At 38.7% G+C, this 20,726-nt stretch overlaps 1 protein-coding gene across 1 annotated transcript in view; it reads right to left on the bottom strand.

Annotated features, from left to right (window-relative positions):
* The window catches only part of mphosph6 (M-phase phosphoprotein 6), a 97,376-nt gene extending 79,014 nt beyond the window's left edge, over positions 1–18,362 (bottom strand). The window contains exons 1-3 of the mRNA XM_054620536.1: positions 18,305–18,362; positions 11,419–11,474; positions 11,018–11,025 (exon numbers count right to left, since the gene is read on the bottom strand). Coding sequence (XP_054476511.1) covers positions 11,018–11,025; positions 11,419–11,474; positions 18,305–18,362 — 122 coding nt within the window. The remainder of the gene's footprint in view (positions 1–11,017; positions 11,026–11,418; positions 11,475–18,304) is intronic.
* Positions 18,363–20,726: the final 2,364 nt, after the last annotated feature.

Genomic DNA, 20,726 nt, shown 5'->3' with positions numbered 1-20,726 from the left:
AGTTATCTCTTGAGTAAGTAAATGAATTTACTTGCAGTATTTTCATAGACCTTTCAAAAGCCTTTGATACAGTAAATCATAATATTTTAATGGAAAAGTTGTATAAATATGGTTTCAATGATATTACATACATATGGTTAAATAATTATGTGTCCAACAGAAGACAGTTTGTTTGTGTTAAACGTTGCTATTCCAACCAAGCAAGACTAATATGTGGGGTTCCACAGGGGTCCATTCTTGGACCATTATTGTTCCTCATCTATATTAATGATTTGTCTAATGTCTCAAAAAGCCTTTCTCCGATAATGTTTGCAGATGACACAACCCTAGTTCTTTCTCATTCAAATTTAAACTCACTAATTATGGAAGCTAATGCTAGTTTAATTGCCTATGCTACATGGTTCAGTTAAAATAAATTATCTTTGAATATTAAAAAATCTAACTTTATTATTTTCAGTGGTAAAAAATCATACTCTAAGGATTTAACTAAAATTAAAATTGAGTCTGTTGAAATGCCTCAAGTGTCATCTACAAAATTCCTGGGAATTATTGTTGATGAGCGTTTGAGTTGGAGGGAACATATTGAGTGGGTTAGTAGGAAAATAAATAAATCTACTGGAAGAAGGGTTAGCCATCTTGTCGATGCAAACTGTCTCCTTATTCTTTATTACAGTATGACTTATCCATATCTTTCATACTGTAATGCAGAGTGGGCTAGTACTTTCCCTACAACTTTGCAGACAATTTTGGTCCTTCAGAAACGTTTTGTTAGGATTGCGACACGATCAGAGTCACACACCCCATCTGCTCCTCTATTTCAGAAACCTCAGATTCTTACTATATACGACATCAATATCTTTCAAATTTGTGTTTTTATTTATAAGATTCTTTTAGGTGAAGGAAATATTCCTGAACATTTCAAGACCTTCTTCAAAGCAAATTCACAGGTTCATTCTGACTCAGCTCGTCAATCTTTAGATCTACATCCTCCTAAATTATTTACTTCTAGAGGTCAATTTTCGATAAGATTTAGGGGAACCAAATTATGGAATGGCTTTTCACACTTAACAAAAAAATGTTTGTCTATAAAAAGTTTTAAAAGATGCTTAAAAGACAACCTTACCCCTTTTTTGTAATTACTTTCCTTATTATATGTATTCCATGTTTCAGTTTGTATTTTTTAAACTGTAGTTGTGGCATTCAGGGGGACTTGAAGCATTACTTCTGTGTAGGAGTAAATGCAGGGGTACAAACCCAAATCCCCTTCATCAAAATCAAACCCGGCTTATTCTCACACACACACAAATACACACATATGAACTTACACACATACAATAAAATATAATATAATATAATATATAATATAATTTATAACATTTAATATACTATAATATAATATCATATAGTATAATACAGTACAGTACAGTAGTAAATCTTGGTTGTGTTTGAATTGTTCAAACTGAAGCTGAATAATAAGAGATAATAACTCAATTAAATATTAATAACAACAGATAAAAGTTGTTTTACTTCCAGCTGGATCTGTTTTATTGATCACGTGTATAACAGCTGATGATCAGCGTATTGATGGACGTATTGATCAGGATGTTGTGTGTCCTCAGGTGGGACGTTGGTCCACGGCAGACGGACTCAGCGTTACGCTCTGCCGTCTCTGCTGCTGACTCGCTCTCGCAGTCAGGGAAGTCTGAACCTGGACTTTGGGACGCCGCCTCAGTCCGTCTCTCAGTCCGTCTCTCAGTCCGTCTCTCAGTCCGTCTCTCAGTCCGTCTCTCAGTCCGTCTCTCAGTCCGTCTCTCAGTCCGTCTCGCAGTCCGTCTCTCAGTCCGTCTCTCAGGACGTGTTGGACCTCCAGCTGTGACATCTGTGGTCCTGATGAGACCAGATACTGTCCTCCAGGAGGCCGCCCCCCCCCGTATATATCAGAGTCAAAGGTTTTTATACTTTAGAAATCTGTTTGTATCACAAAAAATTAAATGTGATTTTCTTTATGATAAATTTCCATATTTTATATTTTATGAAGTGACGTCAGTGTTTCCGTTAGTGAACCAGAGTTTGAGTTTTATTTTATATTTTAAATAAAAAGTGAACTTTGAATCAACTTCTTGAGTCTAATTGTTAATTACTGTTGATGTGTGAGTTTGTTTTCATAATTTAAACAGGATTTTATGGAATATGAGCGTCACTAAACATAACGCTGTGGTTACGGTCGTCATTCTTATGGAACCAAAGAAACATCACTCTTCACTCCTGAACATTCCGTGTGTTTGTTTTGGGTTTGAGCAGCTCAGAGAGCTGCTGAGAACATGAAGGTCATGTGATCTTCAGGGTTTTGGACTCTCCTCCTGCTCACCTTTAGGACCATCTGGATCCAGCTGGACTCCGTCGTGTCCCGCTTCATGTACCGATATCTGAAGAGATTCAACATTAGATTCATCCATTGTCCAATAGAAACCAAGGTCAGGAGGTCATGAGGTCAGGTCACATGTTTGTCGTCTGTTAATATCAGACTACAGGAAGTGAACATTGGGGGTGAATGATGCCTTCAGTGTCCTTCCTCCTCGATGGGACAACAAAGTGATGACCTCTGACCTCCGCTGTAGCCCCGCTGACCTGTGTTTATGTCATTACCCTCTGTGTTGTCTGGGTAGTTGGTGGGAGGTTTATTAGTAACCAGTCTGGGTAGTTGGTGGGAGGTTAATTAGTAACCAGTCTGGGTAGTTGGTGGGAGGTTAATTAGTAACCAGTCTGGGTAGTTGGTGGGAGGTTTATTAGTAACCAGTCTGGGTAGTTGGTGGGAGGTTTATTAGTAACCAGTCTGGGTAGTTGGTGGGAGGTTTATTAGTAACCAGTCTGGGTAGTTGGTGGGAGGTTTATTAGTAACCAGTCTGGGTAGTTATGGAAGCTGTGTAGGGTTCTCTAACATTTAAGTTGATGATTCTGTTTTCTCCTGTTTTCTTATCAGCTAAGGAGCTCAGTATTGTGTTTTGTTTCTGTATAAAGTTGAGTTTCTTATTTTCTAGATAGGGGGGGGGTTGTTTATTATTTTGGCCTTAGAGAACCTGACGTCAATACTTCCATTTTAGTTGGTTTATTTCTGTTAATCAATTGGTTATCAATAAATGTTAGTTATTGTGCTCGAATGTTCCAGCTGCCTTTCATTTAGTGTTTGTCTCACATAGTTGTGTTTCTGCCTGTTTACCCCTAGGCCAGGGGTCGGCAACCAGTGGCTCCAGGGCCGCATGCGGCTCTTCAGCCCCTCTGTTGCGGCTCCCTGAGGCTTTGACAAAAAATAACATGGAAATAAATGTCGTGTTTTTAAAGAAACATATATTCACGTGAGAACAACTGCTTAACTTTAACTCGTTATTAGCACAACTCGTCCATAACTTTACTCAGCCAGAGAACCCTGATCCCCTCACGGGTTGCCATGCATCACCTATCTTCTCCTGGGTCCTAAGTACCTACATGTAAGGCTTCTTGTTGTTATCAATCAAGCATACCTTGAACATATGTGTACAAACATACATTTCTAACAAATACCACAATAAATAATTATTTTTATTTTATTTTTCTGCACAGTGGACAATCTTTCAAAGGGAACACCTCTTATATTGGAATTTGAGGTGATACTGTGTCACTGAAAATAAAAAAACGTTTTAATATTTTGTCAACTAAAATGTGCGTGACATCCTATTACGTCGCTGTCAAGCGCCTTTCCCTGCAGGTGGCTAATCATGATTTGCAGACCCCTGCCCTTGGTAAACTATCATTGGAGAAATCCAAAAAAGAAAAGTCACGGAGGAAAATAACGTTTAATTCTGCGTGGACTTATTCATTTGCTTTCACTGCCAACGATTCTGGCTTACCTGTATGCTTGATATGTGGCGAGAAATTAGTAAACAACAAAAAATGTAATGTTGAAAGACACTTCCAGAACAAGCGCACACAGCATTTGCTGAAAAGTATCAAGCTGGAGATGAGCAAAGTCAATATACTTTCACGAAGGCCTACACATGCCAGTGTATTTTATTTCTCCTCTTCATAAGAGTTTGATATTGTTATAACAGGTAAAATAGCCCTGTGATAGGCTGGCGACCTGTCCAGGGTGTACCCTGACTTCGCCCATTGACAGCTGGGATCGGCTCCAGCACCCCCGCGACCCTTAACTGGATAAGCGGTTACGGAAGATGGAGGTAAAATAGCAATACAATGTCAATAATTGTCTTTATTCTTGTTCTATAATTTCATAAATACAACAAACTATAGTTTTTGTATATATAATATAACTATATATAAAACTTTATAGGCTGTGGTATCAAATAGCTTTTGCGGCTCCAGACAAATTTTATTTGGTGGAAAATAGGGCAAAATGGCTCTTTGGATGGTAAAGGTTGCTGACCCCTGCCCTAGGCCATTAAATAGACCGTAACAGGCTGTACATCCCAGTAAAGATGATTCTCTGGGGGTTTGACTCTTTTTATATTTCAGTATCTTGATCCAGGTATTGACCCAGGTATTGATGGTTGTCCTCCTGACTGATGGCTGTCAGTGGATCTGATGAGCTGTCTCTTTAGTTACTCCTCTCTCTCTTATTGTTCGTGACGTTCTCCTACTTCATCTCTGGTGATCTCTTCTCGGCAGAGCGTCTCCGGCTGTCAGTCATGTTCAGCGTCGCCGTCATGGAGTGAAGTGTTTTCCTCAGTAAAGGTGTTTCTCAGCAGGCCTGCAGAGATCCAGGAGTGAAGCTCCTAATGAACAGACTGATGAGAGAGGAGCACCGGGCAGGACGCCATCACTGCTCACCAGGACGCTCTGCTGCCACGAGGAGGAGGAACCAGGAGAGGATCAGCTGAAGGAGGATATACGAGGAATAACACACACTTTATTATATAACAGAGGAGATGGATGTTCTGTGAAGGTTCTCCTCTTGTTCTCCAATAAAAGGTTTTTATTAAACTGTTCTCTGTACTGCTGTCAGTTTTTTAATTATAAAAGGACAAAAAAAGCTATAAGTCAAATATAAGTAACAATAACTGAAATGATGGTGTAGATTAAGATAAAACTTTATTAATACTCGGGGAAAATTCACAATCAGCAGTAAATGCAGTCATTAAAATAAGCTCCACATTTACCGTCTGCAACATTAAAGTTATCAATAATATCACATCATCTTCTGCATAGTGAGTAGTTTTACTTTTGGAGTACAGGAGTATGTGAAGCTCAGATCAACATTCAGATCTGTGTTGATCCTCCATTACCCAGAATCCTCTGATGACACATGAGTCCTGTTTTAAAGACGCAGAAACATTTTCTCTGCTTCTCTTTAAAAAGTGACTCAGACGTTCATTAAAATAATTTCATACAAACATCTATTTTACTGTAGTTTACACAACTTCATATTTAGGAAATTATTTATTATTTTATTATGAATTTATTAAAATCAAGTGTCTAATGTTCTCGTTGTTCTAGAGAACGAGTTTAGAACAGACTGTGTGTCAAAGTCAGGTCTGTTTGTTATAGATTATTTTACAGATTATTAATCAACTAATAAATGATCATGTGCTATTATAGATTATATAGAGTCATTAAAATGATCCTGTGAACAAACAATGTGACCTCAGAGATGATGATGATGAAGATGACCTCAGAGATTAACAGGAGAGCAGCTGATCTCTGTCAGAGAGACGTTGACCTCAGAGCAGAAACAACTCCATTATGTTTAAAACCCGTGATAATTGTGCTCTCCAGTCAGTAATGAGGTCTAATGCCGCCCCCCTCTTGATAATCCTCCTCTTCATCACATGTTGAGCTTCGTAATCAGAGCGGCAGAAAATCACTATTTGGTGTTCAAATAGAAAACCAGTTGGTGGAAGTCAATTTAGTCCAGAAATTAATGATTTAATTAAAGCTGAAAGCTCCTCGGATCAGAATCCAGACTGACTGAGGAGGAGGAGGGGGAGGAGGAGGAGGAGAACATCTCCCACTAGATTGTATAAATATTCTGTAACCATTGACTCCCACTAGATTGTATAAATATTCTGTTACCATTGATTCCCACTAGATTGTATAAATATTCTGTTACCATTGACTCCCACTAGATTATATAAATATTCTGTTACCATTGACTCCCACTAGATTATATAAATATTCTTTAACCATTGACTCCCACTAGATTATATAAATATTCTGTTACCATTGACACCCACTAGATTATATAAATATTCTGTTACCATTGACTCCCACTAGATTATATAAATATTCTGTTACCATTGACTCCCACTAGATTATATAAATATTCTTTAACCATTGACTCCCACTAGATTATATAAATATTCTGTTACCATTGACTCCCACTAGATTATATAAATATTCTTTAACCATTGACTCCCACTAGATTATATAAATATTCTGTTACCATTGACACCCACTAGATTATATAAATATTCTTTAACCATTGACTCCCACTAGATTAAATAAATATTCTGTTACCATTGACACCCACTAGATTATATAAATATTCTGTTACCATTGACTCCCACTAGATTATATAAATATTCTGTTACCATTGACACCCACTAGATTATATAAATATTCTGTTACCATTGACTCCCACTAGATTATATAAATATTCTATAACCATTGACACCCACTAGATTATATAAATATTCTATAACCATTGACACACACTAGATTATATAAATATTCTTTAACCATTGACTCCCACTAGATTGGATAAATATACTGTAACCATTGACTCCCACTAGATTATATATATATTTGTTCCCATTGACTCCCAGTAGATTGGACACAGTGAGTGAGAAACCTTTTCATGCTGAATCGTTTCTCTTTTAATCTCATCAGATTTGTGGACTGATAGTGAAGATAACGGGAAACAACGGCTGAGCGGATTAATGAGGATCGTCTGCAGAGGAAGATGATCCGACCTGATAAAATGAGCCTCTGGCTTCTTCTCGTACTCACTGATGAAGAATGTCAACGGTGTCTCTTGTCAGTTTCCTCTGTTTTACTTTGTTCCTGTTGTTTGTAGACTCTGATCCAGAGACAGTCGGTGGATGAAGCTGTTGTTGTAACATTGACTGTCTTCATAAAACATGAATCTAGATTTCTGTGTGGATCAGCCTCCGTTTGTCAGGCTGCTCTTTCATGAAGCCGTTGACCTTTGACCTCGTCAGCCGGCCGCCTCCAGACGCAGAGACCGTTTTTCCACCCGGATGGTCGGCGGCGCGGCGGCGCTCATGTTTGTCTGACAGCAGAATGAGCTCACAGAGGGAATCAAACAGCCGACATATGTTCCCTTTGAAGAGCGTTGGAGGAAATTAGCATCTGATGAATAATTGTTGAAAACAAACGTGTTTGAGGCTCGTTTGTTGAGTCTCTGCTGTAATTACAGCTCGTTATGAAACAGAAGAGCTGCTTCAAACTTTACCTCTTCACTACAACAGGACAGAAGCAGATGTTCCTCACTCAGCAGACTCCATTCATTTTATTCCTGTTTTTACAGCCCGTGTTGTAGAAACGCTGCACGTGTTCTCAGGAGGATTAAAACTAAACGTTCTCTGATGAGTCAGTGAATCTGAGAGAAAACAACAGAAAGAGTTCTGTGGTTTTATGTAAAAATAAAGATGGAGGAGCTCAACACTAGATGTTTGTCTCCACAGAGAAGAAGCTGCTTCTGTCCACCTCCTCATTACAGAGAAACACACAACTTATGTTTGTTTCATTTTTAAGACTTTAAATTTCACTTTTTGTTTTTGAAAACACCTTTAATATAAACTAGATCATTATAAACTGTCATGTTTAACTCTGGTCTACTCATCCTGAATACTAAGACGTTAAGAGATGAAGAACTACGTGAAGGTCTCTCTCTCTAGAGATCAGGAATCAAACCTCCGGTTCTTTAGAGTGAAGTCAAAGCTTCACTCCTCCTCAGTCCTAATATGGTCACTTCCTGTTCACTGGTTCCAAAAAAACAAGATGGAGACGACCAAAACGCCAAACTCAAGGCATCAGAACGTCTACAAACCAACGAGTCGTCTCCATGACAACGCCCTCTTCTTATAAACAGTCTGTGGTAAAGCCAGAGGTCGCTTTGTCCACTCTGGGCTTCTGTAGAAACGAACCATAGATAGATATAAACGGCTCGTTCTAAGGTCACAAAAACACGACGCGTCTTATTTTTTAGGAGATTAAACACTTAAGAAAACATTAATAATTAATATGAATAAATCTCCACACTATTTTCATTGCGACTGTTATTCACTAAAACATCACGTTTTCTTTAGATATGAACCTGATTGAACCTGATTCAGATTAATGTAAATAAACAGGAGGTTACAGGAGAGAGAAGGTTAAAGGTTAAAGCTTAAACATTAGAGCTCCATGTGGTCGTATGACTCCGTGTTCACGAGGACTAGTGGAGCTTCAGGACACGTAAACACTCCACATGAATCAGATTATGAAGATAAATAACGCTCTCTCCGTGTCGTTCCTCTTAAAGCGTGAAATCAGAGCAGTGAAGCTCTAAACGCAAACCACTGATGCTTTGATAACAAACACACGTTGTCTTCGTCCAGCAGGAAATGATGAAGAGGAGCGCCGGAGGAGGAGATGGAACAAACAGTCTGTGTGTATTTGCATATTTACTCAGTACGGTTCACCTCTGACCCGACGGAGGCCCAACATGGAGATCCTGTTCATAACGGAGACGTTCACAACGGAGACGGAGACGTCCATAACGGAGACGTTCACAACGGAGACGTCCATAACGGAGTTCACAACGGAGACGTCCATAACGGAGACGTTCATAACGGAGACAGAGACGTTCATAACGGAGACGTTCATAACGGAGACAGAGACGTTCATAACGGAGACGTTCATAACGGAGACGTTCATAACGGAGACAGAGACGTTCATAACGGAGACGTTCATAACGGAGACGTTCATAATGGAGACGTTTATAACGGAGACGGAGACGTTCACAACGGAGACGTTTGTAACGGAGACGTTCATAACGGAGACGTTTGTAACGGAGAGCGTCACGGCTGAAACATATGAATACAGACGCTCATAAACACACGATGAGAATATTATTCTAATGTTCCTCACAGGCAGAGGTGAGCTCTTCAGGACCCCGGGACAAATATACTAATATATTATATATATATATATTAAGATATATAATATTTAATAACAGACAGACAGACAGACAGACAGCAGAGGTCCTGATTAGAGGCGGAGCAGTGAAGTGTAAAACTCATTAACATGTTTAAGCCTCTGAATCACATCAACAGTTTAACTGATATCTGCTATCAGCACTAAACCTGCTGCTTTAATGAGGATTAGAGAGAGAGAGTAAACAACATGTGGGTCTGCTCAACTAACACTTTAAGAGGAGGAGGAGGAGGAGGAGGAGGAGGTTTTATTGTAAAACAACTAATGACGTCCACATGAATATATATATATATATATATATAAATGTATATATTTATATATATAAATAATCACTGGTGTAGGAGTCAAACAGCAGATTAAAAGGTTACAGAATAATTCATTGACTGAGGGATCAATTCATTTAATCACATCCCAGGGACTACTTTATATTTGAATATAAATGTTTAAAGTGTAGACACACATGAACAGTGAAGGTCTGCATGAAATCACCTGTTTCTACCTGATAACAGAGTCTATAACATTAAATATGTCACCATGGAAAATACATCAGCTTCACCAGCTGGGACCTGATCCACGTTACTAAACTGGAGAACCCTCAGGTGTGTTCCTCTCTCTTCACAGGGTTCTGATGGAGAACCTTCAGGTGATCCATTAATCTACTTCACTGAACGTCTTCACCTGTTCTCATCGTTCTGCTGCTTGTTTTCTGTTTGAGGGACGGAGGAACTGGAGCAGGTAATTAACTCAGTGCAGATGTTTTCAGAGGAAACACACACACACACACACACACACACACACACACACACACACCGTTTAGAAGCAGCTGGTTCCTCTCTCCCGGCTTTAGAACCCGTGTGCTTTAATTAATCGAGGCGGATTACTCGGTTCTCTGAACGAGGAGTTTATGATCAGAAGCCGTCACAGATCGTCAGCAGACGTTCTGAGGACTGAAGCTGAGAACGTTTAGTGGAGAGACGCTGCACAGTGATTACAGCTGAGTATATATGGATATAAATAAATATATACAGAGGACGCAATGAGAGAGCAGTGATTCATGCAGAACGTTCTCTATGTTGTGGTTCACATCTGACAGAGTTTACCTGCAGAAACAATAACCTGTATTCTGATTAATACGTTTAAAGACAAAACTAAATAACATAAGATAGATGTGTATTCATCCTGTGAGACATGATTAAATAACAAATAAACACAGTGCCATGAATATAAAGAGTTACCGCTGAGGATCATGAACTAAACACACTGATGGGAAAGTTTAAATCCACAGATTAAATTAATATTCTGAAAACAGTAAATGCCACAAATTCTATTTTATATGTTAGTATTTGAAGTGAACATTTTCTTCCTGGTGTTTGTTTGTTAGACTAGATAATAAAATCATAACCTGATCTCAAAGCTCCAGTGAAGCTGAAGTCTTTTCACAGTTTAACAGGACGGATTCAGTTTTATTCCAACAACAAAAACAACAAAAAAACAAAGACACCTGAACGTCACATCTCAGAAACGATCCTTCTCTAAAAATGAAACTTCATCAGTTTTTGTTCAAGAGAAAAGTTATTCCTCATGTTTAACGTTTGTTTTTAAAGTATCACAAATAGGTTTCGTTAAAGAACAGACGGGTCAAACAAACACAGGACAACGTAGTTCTACGTCCTGAGAACACAGTTTGAGTTAAAACTGTACAGTTTTATAACCGTTGGTAGAAATGTTTCTATGAAACGTGTTTTCATTCATCAGAGGAAGAAACAACAACGACAACATTCTATTCTGGAGCCGTGATGAATGTGAGTCTTTAGTCTGGTGGAAATGTAAATGTGTTGAAAGCTGAAGAATTCCTTCAACTCTTGTTTACTGTATATTTCATATATATATATATACATATATATATATACAGTAATTTATGTAAAATAGTTTTGATTAGATTTCAAAAAGATTCAGATTTAAGAAAGAAACTAAATTTAGGTAGAAATGAATGTTACATATACTCCAACAACACTACGGAGATATTTCATAATAAATGAATCATAAATCACGAGTGAAACATCTCTTCCTCCATCATGACATCATGATGTGATCTTAATAATCAGAGACAGATGAAGAACGCTGCAGTGCTTTAAGAATAAATGAGATGTTCATCTGAATATTATACAGCGGCGTGATTTATTATTTATTATTATTATTATTATCCACATGGAGACGAACGAACACGAACACAACGTCTCTGTTCTCTAATGAGGGGGGACACTCTGAGTCCTCAGGGACAAGTTCATTAATACACATTAATACACATTAATACATGAATTAATACACGTTAATACACACTAACACATTAATTAATACACATTAATACACACTAACACATTAATTAATACACATTAATACACACTAACACATTAATTAATACACATTAATACACACTAACACATTAATTAATACACATTAATACATTAATTAATACACATTAATACACACTAACACATTAATTAATACATTAATACACTAACACATTAATTAATACACATTAATACACACTAACACATTAATTAATACACATTAATACACACTAACACATTAATTAATACACGTTAATACACACTAACACATTAATTAATACACATTAATACACACTAACACATTAATTAATACACATTAATACACACATTAATTAACACATTAATTAATTAATACACATTTAATACACATTACTAACACATTAATTAATACACGTTAATACACACTAACACATTAATTAATACACGTTAATACACACTAACACATTAATTAATACACATTAATACACACTAACACATTAATTAATACACACTAACACATTAATTAATACATTAATACACACTAACACATTAATTAATACACATTAATACACACTAACACATTAATTAATACACGTTAATACACACTAACACATTAATTAATACACATTAATACACACTAACACATTAATTAATACACATTAATACACACTAACACATTAATTAATACACATTAATACACACTAACACATTAATTAATACACGTTAATACACACTAACACATTAATTAATACACATTAATACACGTTAATACACACTAACACATTAATTAATACACATTAATACACGTTAATACACGTTAATACACACTAACACATTAATTAAAGCTAGGGTGGGTAATTTCTTTACTGTAATATTTGGCAAAACTGTCCTAATAGCCAGTCAGCTATATGTAGGTGAAGTGCTCTGAGAATATCTGCTCATAACTTTGCTCTCCCCTGCCTCTGTGGGCCGCACCCAAAAATTGCCACCGCTCATGTACACTTTGACCAATCAGAGCGAGGCTCCGATTCTCCGTTCTTATTGGCTGTGGGACTGTTCGTCTTCCTATCAATGTAACTGAATTCACATGAACGCGCATAACTGACGTTCGGTGGGAGGAGCTACAGCAGGTAGCGTGGCAGGGAGAGGCCAGAGAGCACGCGACGGAATCTCAACGGCTGTTTTCTCCAAAATCGCCCACCCTAGCTTTAATACACATTAATACACACTAACACATTAATTAATACACATTAATACACACTAACACATTAATTAATACACATTAATACACACTAACACATTAATTAATACATTTAACTAACACATTAATTAATAAACAGTAATACACACTAACACATTAATTAATACACATTAAAAGTGTCTCATTAGAGGTGTCCTGTCTCTTATAGTGTCTCATTAGAGGTGTCCTGTCTCTGTCTCTTATAGTGTCTCATTAGAGGTGTCCTGTCTCTGTCTCTTATAGTGTCTCATTAGAGGTGTCCTGTGTCTCATTATAGTGTCTCATTAGAGGTGTCTCTGTCTCTGTCTCTTAACGTGTCTCATTAGAGGTGTCCTGTCTCTGTCTCTTAAGTGTCTCATTAGAGGTGTCCTGTCTCTGTCTCTTATAGTGTCTCATTAGAGATGTCCTGTCTCTTATAGTGTCTCATTAGAGGTGTCCTGTCTCTGTCTCTTATAGTGTCTCATTAGAGGTGTCCTGTCTCTGTCTCTTATAGTGTCTCATTAGAGATATAGTGTCTCATTAGAGGTGTCCTGTCTCTGTCTCTTATAGTGTCTCATTAGAGGTGTCCTGTCTCTGTCTCTTATAGTGTCTCATTAGAGGTGTCCTGTCTCTGTCTCTTAACGTGTCTCATTAGAGATGTCCTGTCTCTTATAGTGTCTCATTAGAGGTGTCCTGTCTCTTAACGTGTCTCATTAGAGGTGTCCTGTCTCTTAACGTGTCTCATTAGAGGTGTCCTGTCTCTGTCTCTTATAGTGTCTCATTAGAGGTGTCCTGTCTCTGTCTCTTATAGTGTCTCATTAGAGATGTCCTGTCTCTTATAGTGTCTCATTAGAGGTGTCCTGTCTCTGTCTCTTATAGTGTCTCATTAGAGATGTCCTGTCTCTGTCTCTTATAGTGTCTCATTAGAGGTGTCCTGTCTCTGTCTCTTAACGTGTCTCATTAGAGATGTCCTGTCTCTTATAGTGTCTCATTAGAGGTGTCCTGTCTCTTAACGTGTCTCATTAGAGGTGTCCTGTCTCTTAACGTGTCTCATTAGAGGTGTCCTGTCTCTTAACGTGTCTCATTAGAGGTGTCCCGTCTCTTAAAGTGTCTCTTACGTCGCCTCTCTTTAGAAGCTGTCACAGTTGGACGTCCACAGAGACGGAGACATTGAGGAGGAGACGTGATGACAGTAAATAAATACCTCTTGTCTGTCCTCGTTTCTCGCTGAGGAATCAAACCGGGACCTTTGGGGACCTTTTCCTCGGAGGAGACAATTCAGTAGGGAGCATTTTAAACATTTCAAAGTTTAATCGCCTCCATTTTGAAGTTTCTGTCTCTTAATTGACGTCCTCGTCTCGGTTCAAAGGCGTCTCCATCGTCCCCCAGAGACCAACATGAAACAGAGCTTCAGCTGCAGCGTCTCGTTGACAGCTCCACCGTGAGCTTTAAAGAAGACCTAGTTTAAGAAAATAACCCGCTGACTGCGTCTCCAAACATGAAGGACCGATAGTTCCTCCGGTTACCGTGGAGACGACAGAGTGTCTGACGGATTAAAACGTGCTCTGTCTCCTGATCTCCCATCATTCATCTCTCATGATCCAAGGACTCGTCTCCATGAGGGGACACATTCATGTCTCCGTCTGAGACGCTTTTAGAACGTCTCACTTAACTTCCTGTGGACAGACGGTTACCTCTGCTCCACGAAGACGACCCATGATCCTCTGCTCACATCAAGAGACATCAAGAGACATCGATGAAGACAACAATGAGACAATGAGAGAGTAAATGATTCTATATTTAACAAAACCAACAACATTACAGTAAGAATAATAATATTAATAATGATATTAATATTAATAAATCTGTCTGTTAAAGTGATTGTTGAGGAGCTGAAACCAGAGACACTTTTATCACCTGACATTACATTTCACTGATGAAGTACCTATAAAGTGTACAAATACACATATACACACACAATTATGTATACACAAATACACTGCACATAGTCATGTATACACAAAGATATATCTCGATACGTACAGTCGTGTGTTTGAACGGTGATGCGTTCACTGACAGTCGTCCTTTGTGTTTATAACGGTGATGCGTTCACTGACTGTTGTACGTCCTTTAGTGTCTTATAACGGTGATGCGTTCACTGACTGTTGTACGTCCTTTAGTGTCTTATAACGGTGATGCGTTCACTGACTGTTGTACGTCCTTTAGTGTCTTATAACGGTGATGCGTTCACTGACTGTTGTACGTCCTTTAGTGTCTTATAACGGTGATGCGTTCACTGAACTTTGACTAAAGTACGAGTAGTTTTAAAGTGATGTGTTTTGGTTTGAACTTGACGTTTACTTTGTGTTGATTTACTCCGTTGAATCATTTGATTATGGGATGGATTCATCAGGTTCAGATCTCAGATCAGCCTCTGTGTGGTCCACAGGTTTGATCCTCTAACCTGCTTCAGGTCTCAGTGGACGTTTATCCGTCTTCAGGACATTGGAGACGCTCCAAACCTCATCAACGTGGTCCATCGTCAGACCTCTGCTGATTAAAGGTCGTCACAGAAGTCACCGTAATTAAAGACTCAGAGGGACAGACGGAGGGAAGCAGCTGTCACACTGATCCTCTATATGATCCAGAGTCTCATAGTGCTGCACATCACGAGTCCAGAGTCTAGACCTGAAGCTGATCCAGGTTCAGTTGTGTTCATGTGCTCTGCAGTAATCTGATCCTTCAGAGACATTCATGTTAAAGGTTAATTAAAGGTTAAAGATAACCTGATTATTTAGTCTCTGAGGACTCTGAGTCTCCAGCTGCTGGTCTGGAACCTGGATTATAGACATCATAGGATCTGGATCCTACAGGATGAGGACTCTGTGCTCCTTCAGAGTCTAAGATAAGAACACATATGATGAACTGACTTTCTCTACAGCGTCTGAACATTTAGAAAGATCAGGAGTCATCCTTCAGTTCTTTAAAGTGAAGTCAGAGCTTCCTGTGTTAAAGCTGCATTCTCTCTCCTGCCCACCAGGGGGCGACTCCTCTGGTTGTATAGAAGTCTATGAGAAAATGACTCTACTTCTCTCTTGATTTATTCCCTCAGTAAACATTGTAAACATGAGTTTATGGTCTCAATCTCTAGTTTCAAGTCTTCTTCAATACAGCATGATGTTCATTTAGTAAATGATGCTCCATTTAGAGTCAAACAGACCATAAAGCAGGGGATGCTTTAGGGCGGGGCTACACACTGATTGACAGGTCGACACCAGAGACGTATACGGCGTCTCTACGTCACTCCTCCTCAGTCCATATATGGTCACTTCCTGTTCACTGGTTGCAAAAAACAACATGGCGACGGTCAAAACACCGAACTGGAGACTTCAAAACTTCCACAAACTACGTCCTCTTCTTATAAACAGTCTGCGAGGAAAAATGAGTTACTTCTCATCAAACACAGGGATTCTCTCTCATCTACTTCCTGCTCTCATTAATGATGACATGTTGCCACAGTGACGCCGGCGTGGACCAATCACAGCCTTGTGATCAGTCCTGTGTGGATCATGTGATTTCTTCTCAAACAAAGTGGTTTCCTTCTCCATTCAGATCCTGGTCTGAGGTCCTGGTCCTGAAGCTCCTTTAACAGCAGCGTGGACAAGGTTCATCATTACATTACATTACATTACAGTCATTTAGCAGAGGCTTTCCTCCAAAGCGACTTACAGTCAGTAGTATGTTACATATCATTCACCCATTCACACACTGATGACAGGCTACCATCAAGGTGCCACCATCAGACTCTAACTAACACTCATCATCCAGTCCACACCGATGGCCTTCAGGAGCAACTTGGGGTTAAGTGTCTTGCCCAAGGACACATCGACTGCCGAGGCCGGGTATCGAACCACCGACCCTCTGACTGGAGAACTGCCTTGCTCTCCACTACAGCCGCCCATCACCGTGATGAAGACGGATCCCTCATCATCCTCACTGCTGTTGTCAGGAATCAGAATGTTTAAATGTTCCCTTCATTGTTGTGACATCATGAATAAAGCTGATATTCATATATTCATATTCATATTCATGAACTCTTGTTGTTGATGTTTAAACTCCGTGAGTTTCATTTTAAATATAGAAACACAGAGATCTGCAGAGGAACCAGGTTGAGAATGTGACCGGTTGTTTTTGTATGCTGATGATTAAATGTTTTTATATAAAAATGTCACTTCAGTGAAGAAAACGAACAAACACTGATATTGATGTGATATTTGATATGTTTATGTTCATAAGTGTTTAAACGTATTTAAATGGTTGTCTGCGTTTCATAAACACTGATCATATCAGAACAGAAACCTCCACATCGTTTAACGCTGAAGATTAAAAATGAATCAGAGGAATAAATGTGAGAAAAACATGTTTTTTCTTTTCTCGTCTCAACATGTCAGAGACGGATGAAACCTGAAAAAGATTATTTCTTTATTTAGTTTCATGTCTATTCGTGTCATTCAACAGGCGGACGCCTTTATGAAGTTTATAATTTATGTATTTATTTGTGAATCGATATGATTCTTCTTCTTCTGTTTATTCCAACAAACAGATTAAAAACACATCACCTTCTGTCATTTATATGAAACGTACATTTCTGTGGTAAACATTGTGCTTTTTATTAAATTAATAATGTTAATAAAATAGACGGAGTCTGAAAATTATAATGATTTTAATATCTAAACTATTTTAATTTATCTTCATTCTGAGCAGCTGCTGCAGTAAAAGTCTGTTTACATGTCGATGCGTCAGTAATAATAATAATATATAATAACATAATATAAGAATATAATAATCTTGTATTAAACTATTATATAATACATAATTAATATTTTACTAATGGAGACAGTTTAAAAACAGAAAATCTTTTTATAATTCATAGTTTTATCTCTATAAATGTATTCCACAATAAAAGAGGTATTTATTTATGTAAAAATGTTAATTTATAATAATAATGTTTTAAAATGAAAAGCGTGTTTATTATCATAACGACACATTTCACTTATTCAGTGTCTAACTTCACATTTCTGGAATTAATTTAAAATGTTGTAATAATAATAATAATAATAAATTAAGTGTTATAATAATAAATAAATAAATAATAATAATAATAACTTAAGTGTAAAATATTGAATGTAAGGATTTCAGCCATATTATACAGAATGTTTTTTTGTTGCTGCTGTTTACATTCCTCTGTTATTCTGTTACTGTTGGTCATGTTTCTACTGTAATGTTGTTAATGTGTTTCATAATGACAATAAATGATCCTTGAATCTTTGAATTTATTATAACTGTATATTAGAAATATTAAAGATGACCCTAATCGACTGTAAATGACCTGAACGCTGCCCAGTTACGGGTCAACGCGTTGCCATGGCGACAGTTTACATCCCATAAACCCTCACTAACGTCTGAACACAGAGGCTCCGTGTTCCTCCTCAGACGTCAACCAGCTGCCACCTAGTGTCTCATCTGAGGCGGCTCCGGGACTCACCGGCGGTCCTGATGGTCCTGGTCCCGATGGTCCTGGTCCCGATGGTCCTGGTCCCCATGGTCCTGGTCCCGATGTGGTCCAATCTGCAGGTCTAAAATAATAAATACTTCTTGTTCAGTTTGTGTTGTTTGTGTATGTGAGCTTCAGTCTGCTGTTCAAACACTGATCCACTCTGAGAGGTGTTCCTATTCCCATTTATAGAAACAGGACGGACTAAATAATAGAAACACTTCCTAATGTAACGCTGACATATGATCAAATCATTTTGTGTTGTTTTAATGATTATAATCCAGTAATAGGACTTTTATTTTACACTGTGGTATTTAACATGTTTTAATATTTATGGAGATAAACTGCTCAGAATAATAATCTGGATCTCCATCATGTCTTTAACTTCTGCTTCTTTGAAGAGTCTCAGTGTTTGTGACCTGCAGGCTTCAAGCGTCATACTGGACTCTGATTGGCTCCAGACTGTGATGTCATGAACCCTGCAGGTGCGTCCAGGTGAGTTTAAGGATGAATGAAACAAACTGCGCAGAGAAGGAGGACTGATCTGAGTTCTTCCTCCTCACGGTTAAACGTTGGATGTGAGGTATTCATGTTTTATTATAACTCTGCTTTATCTCAATGAAGGAGGAGAAGGAGGTAAGAAGAGCCTGACGCTCCTCTGAGGAGAACCTAACAGTCGTCTCATGAAGGAGGAGTCACGGCCTGTTGAACAGAAGGTCGGCAGGCATCATAGATTCAACGACAGGCCGACTCTCTGACAGACACACTCACACCCGACGGGGGGGTCAAAGGTCACGGCTGGAAGCAGCGGCGGTGATGGGGAGACGGTCACGGCCTGGTGATCGCTGTGAGCCGGACATGCAGAGTGAACTCATTCTGTCCAGCCGACACTCTGCTCTCCGGCTCTAAATGAGATCCATTGTTGATTCATGAGAGGCAGAAATCTGACAGCGTGTCTGTCAGGATGTTATTTATATATTTATATATTTATATGGACGCCAGAGAGCGGCTCATAAATACAGACATGCAAAGTCAAACCGCCCAACGTCCCTCCAGACAGATGGTCATGGTAGAAGGTAGATAGAGCTGGTATATGAAGGGGCTGCAACTCACTACTGGAGCCCCGGCGTCGGCCATCAGACCTCTGGAGCTCGTCCAGAAAGCTGCAGCTCGTCTGGTGTTCAATGACCCAAGTTCTCCCACACAACTTCCCTTCTCCGTTCTCCACACTGCTCCCTGTAGGAGCATCCAGTTACAGACTCTGGTGCCTACAGGGCAGTGAGAGGAACAGCTCCTTCCTATCTCCAGGCCATGAAGCCCTACACCCCCCCCCACCACTCCTCTCTGCTGCCTCGGGGTGACTGGTTGCCCCGTCGCTCAGAGGTCCCTGCAGCCGATCCACCCGGTCACAGCTTCTTCCTGTCCTGACCCCTCAGTGGAGGAATGAACTCCCCACTGACCTCAGGACAGCAGAGTCACTGCCCATCTTTAACCTCACCTCTTCAAGAAGTACTACCTGATAAAGAAGTAACCTGAAGTACTACCTGATAAAGAAGTACTACCTGATAAAGAAGTACTACCTGATAAAAAGTACTACCTGATACTACCTGATAAAGAAGTACTACCTGATAAAGAAGTACTACTGATAAAGAAGTACTACTGATAAAGAAGTACTACCTGATAAAGAAGTACTACCTGATAAAGAAGATACTACCTGATAAAGAAGTACTACCTGATAAAGAAGTACTACCTGATGACCTGATAAAGAAGTACTACCTGATAAAGAAGTACTACCTGATAAAGAAGTACTGATAAAGAAGTACCTGATAAAGAAGTACTACCTGATAAAGAAGTACTACCTGATAAAGTAAGTACTACCTGATAAAAAGAAGTACTACCTGATAAAGAAGTACTACCTGATAAAGAAGTACTACCTGATAAAGAAGTACTACCTGATAAAGAAGTACTACCTGATAAAGAAGTACTACCTGATAAAGAAGTACTACCTGATAAAGAAGTACTACCCTGATAAAGAAGTACTACCTGATAAAGAAGTACTACCTGATAAAGAAGTACTCCTGATAAAGAAGTACAACTGATAAAGAAGTACTACTGATAAAGAAGTACTACTGATAAAGAAGTACTACCTGATAAAGAAGTACTACCTGATAAAGAAGTACTACCTGATAAAGAAGTACTACCTGATAAAGAAGCACTACCTGATAAAGAAGTACTACTGATAAAGAAGTACTACTGATAAAGAAGTACTACCTGATAAAGAAGTACTACTGATAAAGAAGTACTACCTGATAAAGAAGTACTACCTGATAAAGAAGTACTACCTGATAAAGAAGTACTACCCTGAGCCTTCCTCGTAGCACTTATTATATTCGTATTAGTCTGTTGCAATTAT

This window comes from Anoplopoma fimbria, chromosome 19, assembly GCF_027596085.1.
Source record: "Anoplopoma fimbria isolate UVic2021 breed Golden Eagle Sablefish chromosome 19, Afim_UVic_2022, whole genome shotgun sequence".
Taxonomy (NCBI): Eukaryota; Metazoa; Chordata; class Actinopteri; order Perciformes; family Anoplopomatidae; genus Anoplopoma; species Anoplopoma fimbria.
This window is presented reverse-complemented; position numbering and strand designations above follow the sequence as displayed.